General features: G+C 42.5%; 3 protein-coding genes across 4 annotated transcripts in view; 2 read left to right on the top strand and 1 right to left on the bottom strand.

Moving 5' to 3' along the window:
* LOC122986896 (NLR family CARD domain-containing protein 3-like) overlaps nt 1-16,950 on the top strand; it is a 1,497,050-nt gene that overhangs the window by 640,340 nt on the left and 839,760 nt on the right. The window lies entirely within an intron of this gene.
* Nucleotides 22-10,149, top strand: nob1 (NIN1 (RPN12) binding protein 1 homolog). Of its 2 annotated transcripts, XM_044358936.1 has the most exons (10): nt 22-129; nt 1,392-1,524; nt 1,714-1,847; nt 2,657-2,728; nt 2,867-3,001; nt 4,331-4,483; nt 6,104-6,388; nt 6,734-6,831; nt 6,948-7,092; nt 8,667-10,149. In XM_044358936.1, exons 1-10 carry the CDS (start codon nt 61-63, stop codon nt 8,934-8,936), a joined length of 1,494 nt encoding a protein of 497 aa, XP_044214871.1. In that variant the 5' UTR covers nt 22-60; the 3' UTR covers nt 8,937-10,149. The 2 variants fall into 2 exon arrangements, with proteins under 2 accessions (XP_044214871.1, XP_044214879.1); XM_044358944.1 differs by lacking the exon at nt 4,331-4,483.
* Nucleotides 10,897-16,319, bottom strand: cog8 (component of oligomeric golgi complex 8). Its single transcript, XM_044358768.1, has 5 exons — nt 15,777-16,319; nt 14,750-14,957; nt 13,750-14,568; nt 13,312-13,480; nt 10,897-11,328 (listed from the first exon to the last, which is right to left on the bottom strand). The coding sequence occupies exons 1-5, from the start codon at nt 16,103-16,105 to the stop codon at nt 11,006-11,008; spliced, it is 1,848 nt and encodes a 615-aa protein (XP_044214703.1). The 5' UTR covers nt 16,106-16,319; the 3' UTR covers nt 10,897-11,005.

The following is a 16,950-nucleotide window of genomic DNA, read 5'->3' as shown; positions in this document are numbered from 1 at the left end:
ATGAGACTGTTTCGTCTTCTCTGATTGGTCGTTCGAGTTTCTGGTCATCATCGATCCAAGATGGCGGCCACCCTGGTGGAGCATGTTGTCGCAGATGCAGGAGCGTTTTTAAAGAAAGCGCCTCTCCAGGTGAGATTTTACTGCTGTTTGGACTTTAATTGATGTTTCTATGAAGGTAAATGTGCGTCAGTGAGCGCGAGGAGCCCGCGAGAGTCTGAACGAAGCTGCAGAGACACTGAAGCCCAAAGATGACAAACACCTACAGGACTTATTTATTAACAATTACAGATTAATAACTCATATATCTGTCTGAAAACTAGTCTGTAGACTAAAGGATCACTGAGGCTGTTTTCTGACTGTAACCAGAAGTATTCAGATACTTAACTGCAGTAAAAGTACCAATACAGCAAATAAAAATACTCCATTACAAGTAAAAATACTCCTTAAAAAAATCCTACTACAGTAAAAGTACATAAGTATTATGAGCTTGATGTAGTTAAAGTATTGCAGTAAAAGTACATAAGTATTATGAGCTTGATGTAGTTAAAGTATTGCAGTAAAAGTAGTGGTTTGGTCCCTCTGACTGATATATTATTATATATGACATCATTAGATTATTAATAGTGAAGCATCAGTGTTAGAGCAGCATGTTACTGTTGTAGCTGCTGGAGGTGGAGCTAGTTTACACTACTTTATATACAGTTAGCTAGTTTAGTCCAGTGGTTCCCAACCTAGGGGTTGGGGCCCCTCCAAAGGGTCAGCAGATAAATCTGAGGGGTGGTGAGATGATTAATGGGAGAGGAAAGAAGAAAAAACAAAGTTCTGATACACAAATCTGTTTTCAGTTTTTGGACTTTTTCTCTAATCTTTGATTTTTGCTGAAATATTGGATCATTTGAACATTTATTGAAATGAAAGCATGTGAGAAGTTTAGAGGGAAAAATCACTATTTGGTGGAGCTGTTAACAACTCATAGACATGTGAAATGTGACCCCGACTACACACTGCTTTTTGTAAGACGTCAAAAGACAAAAAGGTTGGAAACCACTGGTTTCATCTTTAACAATGTGTTGTATTTTAAAAGCTTGTTATATTATCCATTGTGTCAAATCTTCATCTGAAAAGTAACTAAAGCTGTCAAATAAATGTAGTGGAGTAGAAAGTACAATATTTCCCTCTGAAATGTAGTAAAGTGGAAGTATAAAGTAGCATCACATCACAATGGAAGTGATGGGTCCACAGTCCTCCTTCTGTGCAAAAATGTATTTAAAAGTTTATCTGAAGCTAAAATGAAGCTTCAACGTCAGAATGAGTCAAATAAAATGATGATTTTAAAATGATCTTGGCTGTTGATCCTTTAATTGACCTTGTTGTGTTGATTTGTGTTCCAGGACATCGGCAGGAACATCTACACTCTGAGAGATGTGGTGGACGAGATCCGAGACAAACCCACCAGGAGGAGTCTGGCCTTCCTGCCGTACCAGCTGAACTTCAAAGAACCACAACCTGAGCACATCAGGCTGGGTAAACTAAACTTAACTTAATTTAATTTAACTTAACCCTGAACACATAATTTGTAAGTAATACACCTGCATCTTGTGTAAATAACCCTACAGGGAGTCGTGTGTCATCAGCTCTGATGTTGGGTTGTTCCTCATGTGTCGAGCTCTGTTAGCAAACAGTCTGACTTTGTGTTTTTGTTTTTCTGCTCAGTGACGGAGTTCTCCAAGAAGACGGGAGACTACCCGAGTCTGTCCGCCACCGACATCAAAGTCCTGGCTCTGACCTACCAGCTGCAGCTGGAGCACGTCGGCTCCCAACACCTGAGGAAAGAGCCGGAGGTCAAGGTACCTACAGACCTCGAACACAACACGGACACTGCTTTCATGCCTACAGGCTAGGCTAGCAGTTTCCCCCTGCTACCAGTGTTTGTGCTAAGCTAGGCTAGCAGTTTCCCCCTGCTACCAGTGTTTGTGCTAAGCTAGGCTAGCAGTTTCCCCCTGCTACCAGTGTTTGTGCTAAGCTAGGCTAGCAGTTTCCCCCTGCTACCAGTGTTTGTGCTAAGCTAGGCTAGCAGTTTCCCCCTGCTAACAGTCTTTTTGCTAAGCTAGGCTAGCAGTTTCCCCCCGCTACCAGTGTTTGTGCTAAGCTAGGCTAGCAGTTTCCCCCTGCTACCAGTGTTTGTGCTAAACTAGGCTAACAGTTTCCCCCTGCTAACAGTCTTTTTGCTAAGCTAGGCTAGCAGTTTCCCCTGCTACCAGTGTTTGTGCTAAACTAGGCTAACAGTTTCCCCCTGCTAACAGTCTTTTTGCTAAACTAGGCTAGCAGTTTCCCCCTGCTGCCAGTCTTTGTGCTAAGCTAGGCTAGCAGTTTCCCCCTGCTAACAGTCTTTTTGCTAAGCTAGGCTAGCAGTTTCCCCCGCTACCAGTGTTTGTGCTAAGCTAGGCTAGCAGTTTCCCCCTGCTACCAGCCTTTGTGCTAAGCTAGGCTAGCAGTTTTACCCTGTCTTTCTGCTAGGCTAAACACAGCCTGACCGACCTGTTAGCGTTTTATTTCAGTCTGTCACCGAGCGCAGTCTGCTTCAGCTGTTCGACTGTGTTTCCAGCAGTAACGTTAGAGTAACGGCAGAGTAACATTTGAATATTTTGTGTTTCAGGTTAATATTCAGAGCACGCGGCGACACCCAGAGACTCCGCTTAACGTGGCGGGATTCCACTTTCCTTCCAAGGTAAAACACAGCTGTTAGTTCTGTTCTGAGGATTATTTCACCTCACTGGAGAATAAAATCAGATGTCTGTAGTTTAATAAAGTTTAAAACATCTTTGGGACAGTTTTAAGTTTTGTCTTTTTGTTAATGTCCGTTCAGAAGGCAGCGGACGGTTCGAGCGGCCGACAGTCACAAACAGAGACGTCGAACTCGGTCGACAGCGACGAGTTTAACAGCTTCCAGTTCTGGAGAGCGCCGCTGCCGTCCATCGACGACGAGCTGCTGGGTTTACTGGTGAGTTTAAAGACCAACCATCAGCATGTTTCTACAGACAGAAACAAACAAAACGGGAAAATAACATTATCTCTAAATTATCTTTAAAATTTCTCCTTCTATGACATATTTTTAAAAAACTGCATCCTCATGATGATATTGATTTTGTCTTCATGGTAACGTGAATGTTTGATAGCAGCAGGATCCGTTACTTATCAAATACTATAATCAATCAGATCATTTAATATTGATGTTTGTAATTTCATAAACAGCATTTGTTGGTTGTTTATGATCTGATTTGATGATAATTCATCTGGGACATAACTTGTTTGTATTATGTGATGATGGAACAATAACAGCAGTATAGAATATATAAAGCACTGAAAGCATTAAGGTATTGATTAGCTGATAAATATTATGTATTTGTTCAATAAAATCACAGAAATACATATTTTTTTAACAGGGATGTCAGTTGTTTATAATAAATAAATAAATAAATAAATAAATACTGTATTTCTGTGATCAACTGTCTGCTCCCCTCACGTCACTGGGGCTTATTTTTCATTATTGATTAATCTATTGATTGTTTGAGTAATTAAGTCTATTAAATATAATAATAAAATAGTTAAAAATGCGTCGAACCATCAGCCAAAACCCCAAAATATTCAGTTTAGATAGAAGATATAAATAAAACAAAGAAAAGCAGCAAATCATCAGTATGTTGTTTGTTGTGTCAACACGTTCATACGATGGTTGTTATTAACGCTGTAGGACTTCAGACTGTCAGTGTAGGTAAAGGACGAGTTCCCAGTGTTCCCAGTGTTCCCAGTGTCTTAAAGCAGCAGTCAGGTGTCTGTAATCATTCCTCCTGTTCATACTGGATATTAAAAGATCCTTCAAATGTGCTTTCAATGGAAGTGATGGAGGCCAAAATCCACAGTGTGTCCACACAGTCATTTAAAAGTCTGTGTGAAGCTTCTATTCAGCTTCAGCAGTCTGAGTTAGTCATATCAAGTGGATATCTGACACATTTACAGTCTTTTTAGCATCAAATTCCCTCTTTGTGTTTCCTCGGACAGTGTTTCCCTGTTGAGCTGCAGGTGGAAGTATAGTAACAAAAAGAGGAACTTTGGCACTAAAAAGACTGTAACGTTGAAAGATATCTACTTGATTTGACTCATTTGGACGCTGAAGGAGGACTGTGGATTTTCATTGTAAGGTCATTATGAACAGGAGGAATGATTACAGCAGGTTTAATGTTCATTTGAGCTCCTGACTGTTGGTTTAAGACAAACTTGAACAATTATGAACTCGTCCTTTAAATGTTTCTTATCGTTGCTGATTGTTCAGGATCAAGTCGAGGTTTTGAATTCAAACAACAACAAACAGAAACAGACGAACACACAGACGTCTTCTGTGGCGGCCGACAGCGAAGAGTTTAACAGCTTCCAGTTCTGGAGAGAGCCGCTGCCGTCCTTCGACGACGAGCTGCTGGCTTTACTGGTAAATAAAATAATCCGTTTGTATTGTTGAAAGAGTCCTGCAGAGATTCAACATTTCACTCCAACGACATCATCAGAAACATTGTCAATACCTGGCGCCTACATTACCCACAATGCACCTGGAGATCGTGGTGTGTGATGCTAATAGCTGCTAGCCTCCAGCAGAGATGCTAACCTCACTGCTCTCTAACTCCACACTGTTGTCTTCAGCTCCGACCCACGCTGTGACATCATCAGTGACATCATCAGAAGGCTTCATAGTACTTTTTTCACATAAAACACCTGAAAATCTCTTTTTATGTGCCAAATACGTGTCATTAAACATGTTAATTTTTTTTTCTCGTCCTGTAAAACCTTTTGAATCATCTTGATTTTTGAAGGATCTGATTTAAATTTGTCCACATATTTAATTTCACTCAAAAAATCCGTCACATTACAGAAGATGAAGACGTAGCGAGACGTCCTTTTCCAACCGACTGCTGTAGACGACGAGATGACGTCATTAAAAAGAGTCAAAAACATGACGGAAATAAGACATTTCTGTTAGTTTCATGTATTGATGTGAGGAAGGTTACAGTCTCCTCATCATCGCTCCCATGGATGTATTATAAGAGCTGGATACCGGACTAAAAATGGCGCCATTCAGTCCTATAGGAACTGCTCGCCTGGCGCTTACGCCAAAAAAAGTTTCTAGCTTCCGCGTTGTGCGGCCCCACTGAATAAACGCAGTAGTGTTCCCCCCCGCTGGCCCCGCCCACGAGCTCCCGCTGGTCCATAGACTTTACATTGTGATGATGTCACAGATTTTTAAATTGCTTTTCTCTGCTGGAGGAAAGTTTTAAAAAAATAAAACCTCCATGGATCAAAAGTTCATAACAGAAAGAGTCATCATTGACGTTGTTTGCAGTTCGAGGCGTCGTGTCAACAGTTTTACAGGCGTCTCTGTTACAGTGGTGGTCTATGGAGGTAAATCCTTTTTGGGCTGCAGGGGGATTTTACCTGCAATACCGCGAGTGGCCACTGCGGCGGCGCCCTATCAGCTCTTATTATACATCCGTCATCGCTCCACACACATCTGATGTTTTCAGCTCTTCAGTGACGTTTGAGTCACATGATTCATGATGTCATCATTTATTCAGTCTGTTTACATTTTGTCGCATTTTGGTTTTATCGGTTCGACGACTTTTCAGCTGAAGCCAGACGTAAAGACTTTTTTTTTTGCGATATTTTTTTTCTTCTGCATTTCAACTCTTTTCTATAAACAAACAAAATGTGAATAAAAACAGACGGAAACACAGTTTGTGACTTCAAGAAACACAAAGTTCAGTTTTCATGAGTTTCATTCACCAGATGGACACAAGCATGAGTCTGCTGCATGTGGAGGCTGCTGGTTGCTAACATGTTAGCCACACATTAGCTGTTGTATTGTATTTAAGTCATTAATTAATACTAATTTATCTAATTAGCTGCATGATGGTAGAGTTTACTGTGATGTGTTTGAGTCTCTATGAAGCTTTAAATAGTTTTATAAAAGACAAAAAGAGAAACGTTGTGGTGAAACTCTGGTCTCTGATTGGCAGACTGTCGTTGTCGTTGATTGGTTGTCGTGATGACGTTGCAGAACGACGTCTCTGTTTCGGACTCGTCGCCGCAGACAGAGGAGGGGGCGGGGCACAGGGAGTCAGAGGACCAATCAGATGACGAGGACAAAGAGAACGAGCCTAAAGAGGAAGAGGAAGAAGAGGAGGTAGAGGAGGAGGAGGAGGAAGATGATGATGACGATGATGATGATGGAGGCGGATGGATCACTCCCAGTAACATCAAACAGGTGAAGATGGACACAGCTGATTGGACGGCTCCAGCTGATGTCAGAGTGGGATGTCTGACCACTGACTTCGCCATGCAGGTAAACAAACACCTGTTTACTGTTGTTATTATTGTTTGTTTGTTTACATGCAGTTTTTAACAGATTGAATAGTTTTATATCAGGCCGACGTCTGCATGTTTTCTATTTATTGTGTTTTTATTGTGATGTTGTTGTTGACTGAGACAATAAAAGTGACTTTATTTAACATTTAGATAATTTTTACATGAAATAATCACTAAACATGCAGCTTTCTTATTTTTTAAGTTGTTTTACATGAGATGAGCTTAAATTATTCATTTTTAAACACATTTAGATGAAGTGTGAAGTTGAAGTGTTGAGGATGTTTATTCTCTTATAGACTGAAAGTGTTTGTTGTGTTTGCAGAACGTTCTCATCCAGATCGGACTTCATGTCCTGTCAGTTAACGGGATGGTGATCAAACAGGCGAGAAACTACATCCTGCGATGTCACGCCTGCTTTAAGTGAGTTTACTCTCTCTCTCTGTCTGTCTGTGAAGAATAAAACCGACCGCGCTGTTAAAACAACAACAACAACAAACGTTTACTCTGAATGTGTTTTTTTTTTTTTTACATTTCAGGACGACGAGCAACATGAACAAAGTGTTCTGTCCTCACTGCGGAAACAAGACGCTGAAGAAGGTGGCGGTGACGCTCAACGAGGACGGCAGCATACAGATGCATTTCTCCAAAAACCCCAAAGTGCTGAACTGCAGAGGACTGAGGGTGAGACACACACACGCACACACACACGCACACACACACACACACACACACACACACACACACACACACACACACACACACACAAACTAACCAGAACCTTAAACCTGAGTCTGAACCTTCCAACGGTGCTTCAGCTGAAACTGGTCACATGGTGTCTGCAGGTCCTGGAAAACTGCTGCACTGTCTGAGTTTCTGAATTCAAGACCTTGAATGGTTGTGAAAACACACAAATACAGAATTTTATATCTTAGTTTCTGTTTTTGAACTCTGATTGTTTTTCTATGAGTTCAGTCCCACATACCGTCTATCTGTTTACTTCTCTTGCCGTCGTCAGCGTGTTTCAGCCTTCATGTCTTCGTTTAACATCAACGTCGGTCCTTCACCTGCTCATTTTTCATAATGTCTACCTTAAACGCACAATATGTAATTTCAGCCGCTAGGCGTCTCAATCAAAACAATAACAAAAGACACAGACGGTGTGAAGTAGCAAGGGATCATGGGAGTTGTTGTCTTCGTTGTTAAATAACCAGCTTCACCGGGATAGGATTACTCCAGTGTTCATCGTTCGGGATGTTTTTACCCGCAGAGGTCTCCTCCTCTCCAGAACAAACGGACCCGGAGATTACAGGTAAAAACACTGAATAAAGCTGTTTCACCTAAAAAATCAGTGTTTCTCCGACGATGTACGGCGACCACCGGACGGTTAGCTGCTGCTAACACTTGTTCGGTTTATTTCTCTGATAAATTAAGTTCCAGACGTTCAGTCGGTTTCTTCCGGGAGCCGAATTACCCGCAGAGGTCTCCTCCTCTCCAAAAACAAACGTAAACGCAGATTAAAATCGTTAAAATACTAATTAAAGCTGTTTCATCTAAAAAAAAATCAACATTTCTCCGACGATGTTTGGTGACCACCGGACTTCCTGGAGGGGCTGTTAGCCGAGCTGCTGCTAACGTTTGTCCAGTTTATTTCTCTGATAACTTAAGATCCAGACGTCCAATGACTAAAATCCTTCTTCCGGCTAAAAGATATAGTTAAAAACCACCTAAATTTATCATGAAAATGTGACTTAAAACTGAATAAAAGTCAATTTATAACAGTTTGTGTGGAACAACCACAACGCCGATGTATTATCTTGTATGTGTGTAAGTTACTCTTTGGTAGACGCCATTGTAGCGGACAAACACAGCGCCGCCGTATGCATCTGGTGCGTGTTTACTCTTTGGTAGAGGAGGTATGACGCCATCGACAGGCGACCAAATGAAACGGTCCGTTACTTTGATTAAATTACAGATTTCTCTGAGTTTGAACATTGTTGGAAACATTTGGGATAATGTAAGAACACAACTCAACAACATATTTTAGCTTCTGCTTTGTTTAGTTTATGATTTCTGTGTTTTTCAGTGTTTCCTCAAACTAGTTTTCACATTTCAACAGTGAGAGGAGAGAACAATAAACACCATCTGGTCAATCACAGTTAATGGACATTAATTCATATCTTAAATACTGAATACTCCTCTCAACCTGCTGGTTTCTAGTAATGAATGTTGTAATAACTTCTCTCTCTGTGTTTCAGCACGCGCTGCCTCTTCCTCAGGGAGGGAAACACAGCAACAACCCTCAGCTGGTGGAGGACCAGCATTTCCCTCAGCAGAGACTCTCCCGTAAAGCTCGCCAGAAGACCGACGTCTTCAACCCGGACTACGTGGCCGGAGCCTCGCCATTCTGCGAGAACGACATCTACAGCCGCGCCGCCAACCTCCACATCCGAGACGGCCAGTGCGGAGGCGGCCGGAGACGAGCCAACCCCAACGCCAGCCGCAAGAAGTTCGTCAAGAAGAAGTGAAGAGCCGACGGACGATGAAGACGACGGCGTCTCATCTGTTAAGAACCAAACTGGTTGTTTGAATAAATCTGTTGTCACACTTTAAACTCCTGCTGAGCTTTTTTCTAAAACATCCATCAGCCATTTAAAAACCACTGAAACCATTAAATCCATTTATGAGACGTTCTGCAGATAATGACTCCGTCACATTCAGGGTTCAGTCAGCTGAAGTTGCACAAGCTTCATGTTGGACTGAAGGTTTTGTTTAAGGACACTTCTGCTTCTATTTCTGGGACTTGATGACCTTTAACCTGCAGCTTCCTGTAACCTGAACCTTTCAGAACAAAAGTTGTAGAACCAGAGTTTTCAGTTCTGCATGTTTTTCCGAACAGGAACGATCAGCTGTGTGTCACTGAACTTCCATATAAACAGTTAAAGAATTCCTGACAGTCATGAAACGGTGATTCCTGCTGCGTTGTGTTCGCTGTAGTTGAGATGTGACGACACATCCTGCAGGGAGGAGGAGGAGGAGGAGGAGGACGGTGGAAACCAGCAGAACAACAGTCACAGAAATGAAGAAAAAAAACACAATCTGATATCTGAGATATAAGAATTTGCTGCTGCACAGAAACGCCTCTAAAAGATAATTAGTTTATTAAAAGCTGGATCTTATTTTCATAAGTTTGTTTCTATCAGTAATAAAAAAAAACAAATCAGACCAGAAACAAACCAAAAGATCAGACGTTAGACTGCTGCTGTTTCTTCTTAATGATGTCACATGTTTCTCATTAACATGCTGAGAATAATGCATCATCATCATCTTCAGTGTCCCTGTTTTGCTCTTATTTTGGTATTTAAAGAATGAAGAGGATGTGACAGGAAGTCAGAGAAATGATCAGCTCGTCTTTATTGATCATAAAGTGCTTTTCAACACTCAGATGTTGAAATGTCCTTGACTGCAGCAGCAAAGGTTGTTTTTGTTTTTCAAAATCTGACTTGAGGAGAAAACGTTTGTCTGATCAATAAACTGATGGATGATGTTGAAAATGATCAGCAGGAACGATGTGTAGCTGAAACAACAGTTTGGTTCTTTAAATATTAAAACCAGCATTTCCCCTTTACAGTTTTCTAATAATAGTCACAATATATGTCAACTCCTCTGGATGTGTGACTGACTTATTAATTTAATGTATCTTTATTAATACCCAAATAAAACTGAAAAATGACAAACGAATCTGTTCAGAATCATATTTTAATTATTTAATCATTTCATTTAAATATGTCATTAAACTATGTCGACACACATCTTAAACCCTTTAATCCAGATCCTGTAAAAGGAAAACGTCCAACATGTAAAGTGGATTTTTGGAGCTCAGCTAACAGTTTCCCTCCGCTCCCAGTCTTTATGCTAAGCTAGGCTAGCAGTTTCCCTCTGCTCCCAGTCTTTATGCTAAGCTAGGCTAGCAGTTTCCCTCCGCTCCCAGTCTTTGTGCTAAGCTAGGCTAAACAGAGACATCAGACTGATCCTTTAAATTTGATTGACTGGACCGTTTACTCTCCCAGCTGGACTCCAGGAAGGCACTTCAACAGGTAAACAAGACAATAACAACATCTGACTCCGACTGAATCTAAGCAGGTTTTGAGTTTGTAGTGTGTTTAGAGCTGCAACGATCAGTCGATTCATCATCAAATATCCTGATAATCGATTAGTTGTTTTGAATCTATCCTCTATGACAGTAAACTGAACATCTTGTAGACATAAATAAGACGTGAGGAGTTTTTGGGAAACACTGATCGACATTTTCTGACATTTTATTGACCAAACAACTAATCGATCGATCAAGAAAATGAACTGATCAGTTGGTGTTCAGACTGAACCTGTGTGCTGTTAATGGAAACTATTCTCCTGTTTTCCTGCTCGTACAGTCGAGATGTTTGAGATGTTTCCTCATCAGTCGTCATGAACGTTGAGATACGAGAGTAAAGCTGTTAAAGAGTTTTAATTCATCATTTAGACCATAAAACCACATCCACAAACATAAGACGTCCATCACCAGCTCCCACAGTCCCAAACCCACAGAGACGTTCAGCTACTCCAAAGAAAACTCGTCCTCGTCCTCAACCGTCCCGTCGTCTCGCTCCTCAGACGTGGGCTCTGTGAGTTCAGGTCCCGGCTCCGGTTCAGAGTCTGTGGGACCCGACCGGTTCTGGTCTTTCTGGTCTGTTGTCGGTTCTTTGGGTTGTGAGTCGAACGTCAGGCTGCTCAGTTCCGCGTCGATGTCGATGACGTCGGGCGCAGGCGGCGGCGGCGGCGTCTCTCTCTGTGGAAGAATGAAGCTCAGCGGCTCTAGAACGGCGGCGACGTCGATGCAGCCCAGACTGTCGTACCTGTGCAGGTGAGTCGCAGGAACGCCTGCAGACAAACAGAGGACGTGTTGAAAGCTAAACTACACGTAGCGGCGGCTCGTCTGTCTGCTCTGAACATCAGACCTGAGCGGTTTGTACTGTGGTGTATTTTCATTAAAAGTCATTGGTGTGCTTAAAGACAATATTAAGCTATGCAGATTGATTTTATAAGTTTATAAGCAATAAGGACTAGTGTGATACAATTTGTATTGGTGTAGTTATAATCTCATGAACCATATTTAATCACACTGTACGTATAGAGGCACGGTAGAAGAATCATAATCATACACTGGAGAAATGTGAGTGTGTTTGTATTACATGTCACTTTGCTTGGGTCTGCTAAAGTCTTCACCTTTCAAACATACTCTCTGGAGGAGATCAAGAAATAAGGGTGTAAAATGACTAGAATAACTTATAAAAAATAAAAGGCCAGAAGACAACTTGGCAATAATGGTGTAAAATGATTCCCAATACTTATATAAAAATTGGATATAATCAGGTAGAATTGAATATGCCAGTACATATCCTCAAACACCTCAAAACCTGTTTTGAAGAGTTTTGACCAACAACGAGTGACGGAGATAAAAGTAACATAATAATTGGTCAAAAATTAGGGAGGGTGGATGATAAGGTGTGACCTAAGCCGACCCAAGGACATAAAAACAATGACCCAAAGAAAAAACCTTTGGAGCGATTTGGTTCTTTGTAAAAGTGCTGATTGCTCCCCTTTTTTGCCGGCGTTAAAGAACCTCTGACTCCCTTTTTATTTACAAGAGAGAGTTTTTTGCTCTGGTACCTTTTTCTGCAACAATTTGATACAACAGTACCAGTAAGAATAGTGCAGCCAGACTGGTTTTGTTTTGGTTTATCCTGTTGGGATCTGTGGGATTCGGTTGTTTCTTTGTTTCGGCTCCACTGCAGCTGTTTCCTTTGTTCTCTTCTGTTATTTAATCACACTGAGGCTGAATGTTTGTGACCTTTTCTAATAAACTGCAGTTCAGGGTTGTAACAGTCTGTCAGATGATGCTGCTGTTTGTAGTCTGGTGGTTTGATTCTGTTTCTATCAGACAACTGTGTGAATTTACAGGTTAGATTCATTTAAAGACTCTCAGTTCTCTTTTCTACAGTTTGGATCAACATGAAACTCTGATGCTGGTTTGAATCATCAGAACAAACAAACAACAGTGTTAGAAAATATCTGGTTGTTTGATCAGAAGTCAGAACTACAAACCTGCTGCTTTAAAACAGGAACAGACAGGAATCAACTACGACTCTCGAGATGCATTTCAGCAAAAAAACAACCAATCACAGAGCTTCATGTTCTGTTAGCTGCACAATCTGCAGCTCGACGGTTGAAATGAAAACACTTCAAAGTTCTTTTAAATCACAGCTGAAGACTTTTATTAAACTAAATTTGAAGGTTTATATTTTACACTGTAACTTTTATTCTCTTGTTTTATTTGTCTTTTTCCCTTTTAGCTTCTTTTTATTTCCAAATTAACACTTTTTAATTGTTTTTATGTCTTTTTACTTGTGTTGCTTTTATATTCTGTCTTGATGTCTTTTATGTTTTATGTAAAACACTTTGACTTGTCTTGTTGTTGAAATCTGCTGTACAGGCAGTGAAGTGATCTCTTCCTAACACGACCAGAGAAACAGCATTTAATCCACATTAAACACAGTTTCTCTGTCAGTGTTTTCTCAGTTTTTAGCGTCGCAGCGTCTCTGACTTCATGTTACTTTACATATAAATGAATCAAGAGAACACGAGTATCAGATATCTGGAGAGAAATGTTGGATCTGCACAGCGAGAGATGAAGGACAAACACACAGTTCTTCAGATGTTACACAAATAAATCCTGTCAAACTCGTCTCATCATCTCACTGTGTCCCTCTGGAGAGAGTATACAGTACGTATACGTCTGAAGGTTAATACACACACATATAAAACTGTCTGAAGATAAACTGAATGCTGCTGTGAATCACTCACCCAGAGTGAGAGCGAGCTGCGCCGGAGGAAACAGGACCTGCAGGCAGCGGTTGAGGAACGGCAGCAGATCTTCAGCGTACGCGCAGCAGAACTGAACAAACAGCTCCTTCTCCCGACTGCTGAAGGCCGACTCCTCCGCCCGGTGGAACACCACCACCTGCCGGGTCACCTGACAGGAAACGAGACCGACAACAACATTGATACACACTCCTCCGACACCGTGTACCACACTGTTCACCGTGGTGTTTGTGTTCTTTGCTTTAAACTGTTTGTTATTGTGCTGTTTTATGTTTTAATTGTAGCTTGAAGCTAAATCTGGTACAATACATACAATACATATAAACACAGTAAAGAGAAATACGTCAAGCTTAGTTACTACTTGACTGCGTCCAAATACCACAAATGTGGGTGTTGGGACCCACTCAGACCGCTGCTCACCATCTTCAGGGCGTCCTCGAGGCACCTGGTGACGTCCTGCGCCAGTCCGACCGGGCAGCAGAGCCGCAGGTCGTTGAAGGCGGTCAGGACGTTGTTGAGGAAGCAGGCGAGCGGCTGGAAGTCCAGCAGGGACATGGGGGGCTGCAGGGTGCCGGGCTGGGTGCTGGGGGCCACGGGGGGGATGGTCCCTCCCAGCACTGAGGGCAGGGAGATGAGCGTGTACAGGTTCATGTCCTCCTGGAACTTGTCCACCGCCTCCTGCACGGCTCTGCGGAAGGTGTCCGCCGCCACCGTCTGGAACATGGGCGCCAGCTGCCCGCGGAAGTCCGCCCCCACCCTGCTGAAGGACAGGCCGAAGTACATGCACTGACCCAGCAGGGAGTCCAGGCGGCCCCCCACGCCCCGCTGCAGGTCCCTCTCTAATGTCTCCAGGAACTCCGCCACCTTCTGCACCACCCAGCCGTGGAAGATGGCGCTTTCGTTCACCTGCCCGCCGGCGGGGGCCACCAGCGGGTCCTCGTCAGAGAAGATGGCCCGGTACTGCGTGATGATGTCGAAGAGGTGGACTCTGCAGGCCTCGATGGTTTTGGTGATGTGGAAGTAAGGGTCGTCGTCGGGGATGGCGGCGAGGATGGAGTGCAGCCAGGTGCCGCGAGCCTGCAGGAACTTCACCCGCAGCTCCGCCTCCGTGAACACGTCCATCCGCCGCAGGTAGCCGATGACGCGGAGGCAGACGGGAAGCTGGGAGTTACTACGCAGCTGCTGCAACAGCTGGTTGAGCATCAGCTGAGTCGACTGACGCACTTCACGAACGATTCCCTGAAGAAACAAGACGTCAAATATTATATTTCACTGAATATTCAACATTTAGAGTCTAACAGGAGGATTTAAAGAGTAACTGCACACAGTCTAATAATCCTGCTTTAACCGCCAACTAGTGCTGACCACACAGGTCTGTATCTGTGTCTTAGAAACAGCTCTCAGGTTGACCTGGACTCACCTGGATGACTGGAAGCGAGGAGTGCTTCTTTTCCAGCCTCTTGACGTACGCCGCCAGCTCCAGAGCCTCCTCGTAGTAGCCGTTGCGGACGCAGGTGTCCATGAGCTGCGGGATCTCCAGGATCTCCAGGATTTCGGTGTGGCGGTTCAGCGTGAGGCTGTTCATGCGGCGACTGGCTCCGATGTCCTCCGCCTCCTTCATGAAACCCCTGAACACAAAAAACACCGAACACTTTCCTCACGATGCGTTCAACAACATCAGCACCGCAGAGTTTCAGCATCTCAACCTGCACTCAGGTATCGCACTGAATTCTTTCATGCTAATGTCGACACCTGAGTTTCTGATATTATACATATTATAATATATTATTGATGTTAAAACTTTTTTCCTGCTATGGTACAAATATAATTTTATCTGTAAAACCTTTTTATTTATTTAACAACAGAAGTCAGAGTTCTTTTTTTTCAATAACCCATTTTGTCCATGTCGGGATCCTGTAGGAATGATGACTCTTTTGTTCCAGTGATCTGATTGGTCAGTGGTCGCTCTGGAGCAGGTTAACTGTTCTGCATCAGTTACCATGGTGATGTAACCTGGTAAGAAGTGAACCACTGTCGTAACCCTGAAAACTCAAAGTTACACCTGAAGTCTGAGAGATTCTTTGCTTTTCTTTCTAAGTTAAGAGTTTTAAATCTTAAATCACTAAGACTTTATGGTGAGCAGGACATTTTTTTAAATAATGACACGAATTAAACATTTGTCTTTTCCTGGTTTTAAAGGCTGCATTACAATAAAGTGATGGACTTTACTGTAGTTGCTCTATTATTTCCCTTTTACCCGCTTAGTCATTACATCCACATTACTGATGATTATTTAAAGCACCAATAGTCGTCTCTACAATACTGTCGCAATATCAATATCGAGGTATTTGATAATTGATTGTTTCCATATCATTTATCCCTACTTATAGCTGTAATCAACATATCTCTGGTCTTATTGATCCCGTCTCTGGTGACTGATCACCGACCTGCATCTCTCCGTGAAGCCGGGCAGTTTGTCAAGCAGCCGGGACACGCTGGCCTCCACCCGGCTGAAGTCCCGGTGGCTCCGCTCGGTGCAGTCGGCGGTGCGGATGAAGGTCCGGTAGTTGGAGAAGGCCAGTTCCCGGGTCTGCTGCAGGATGAGAGCCCGCTCCTCCGCCAGCCGCTCCGGCTCCCGGCTCAGCTTCTCCAGGCCGAAGGAGCTGAGCTCGGACAGGTAGGCGGTGAAGTCCGGGTTCTGCCTCCAGCTGTCCGGGAAGCTGTCCTTGAAGATGGAGGCTAAAATACTCTCATCCTCCACGTCCACCGCCGCCATGTTGGACCCTCCGCTTCAAGATTCAACTGCTGCTGTTTGTCAATGAAACAGATTCATTAAAACCACTTTATGATGTGGTTTTTAATGTGACCGTTTAACGAACTGCATCAGATATTATTACTATCTTATCTTATTATCAGATAAAGCCAGAAAGATATAAGAATACACAGAAGCTACTGTCAGTGTTGACAACCACTTCCTGGTACCGCTGACAGCTTCTTCTTCTTCTCCTGCTATTTTTGGCAGTTTAGGCGCGACTCGGAGCATTACTGCCCCCCGCAGGACAAAGAGGGAATTACTTCAACCACAGTTCATGTTCTTTCTTGGATCAATGGATCATTGGACATGTATCGTGCAGGAAATAATAATAATAATAATAATAATAATAATAATAATAATAATAATAATAATAATAATTTCTTTAGAAAAACAAATGAGCAATTAGAATAAAAATCGAACCCCACCTGGGACCCCCACCGACACGGACTCTGTCTCTCCCATGGAGTGTCATGAAACCATCACATTGAACATGGCACACCATATTAACACAGTTATCAGTAATTTTGCACATAACATGAAGGGTAAGATGGGGGAAGATGCCCCCTTAAGAACATTGTTAATTTACTGAAAAGACATAAGGTGTTTGAATGTGATTTCAGTGTTTACAGCATCATCATACATATTGTAAACCAACAGTTTGTGGGGTAATATGTTGGTAGAGTATTAAATGTAATTCTTACAGCAAATACAAACAAATACGCTCAAATCTGACCCCAGATAGTGGGTAATTTTGATTTTATGTACTTACAGACCTTATAATTAACATAACTATCTCATCAGGAGAA

The sequence above is a fragment of the Thunnus albacares genome, chromosome 1 (assembly GCF_914725855.1).
Source record: "Thunnus albacares chromosome 1, fThuAlb1.1, whole genome shotgun sequence".
Classification (NCBI taxonomy): domain Eukaryota; kingdom Metazoa; phylum Chordata; class Actinopteri; order Scombriformes; family Scombridae; genus Thunnus; species Thunnus albacares.
Note: the sequence above shows the minus strand (reverse complement) of the source record. Positions and strands in the feature narration are given on the sequence as shown.

Excerpts from the sequence above, each read along its gene's own strand:
- nob1 (XM_044358936.1), top strand. The coding sequence starts at position 61 with ATGGCGGCCACCCTGGTGGAGCATGTTGTCGCAGATGCAGGAGCGTTT. Across the intron at positions 130-1,391 it reads TAAAGAAAGCGCCTCTCCAG|GACATCGGCAGGAACATCTA; the intron begins GTGAGATTTTAC and ends TTTGTGTTCCAG. Across the intron at positions 3,002-4,330 it reads ACGAGCTGCTGGGTTTACTG|GATCAAGTCGAGGTTTTGAA; the intron begins GTGAGTTTAAAG and ends CTGATTGTTCAG.
- cog8 (XM_044358768.1), bottom strand. The coding sequence starts at position 16,105 with ATGGCGGCGGTGGACGTGGAGGATGAGAGTATTTTAGCCTCCATCTTC. Across the intron at positions 14,958-15,776 it reads GGCTTCACGGAGAGATGCAG|GGGTTTCATGAAGGAGGCGG; the intron begins GTCGGTGATCAG and ends TTTTGTGTTCAG. Across the intron at positions 13,481-13,749 it reads TCGAGGACGCCCTGAAGATG|GTGACCCGGCAGGTGGTGGT; the intron begins GTGAGCAGCGGT and ends GTTTCCTGTCAG.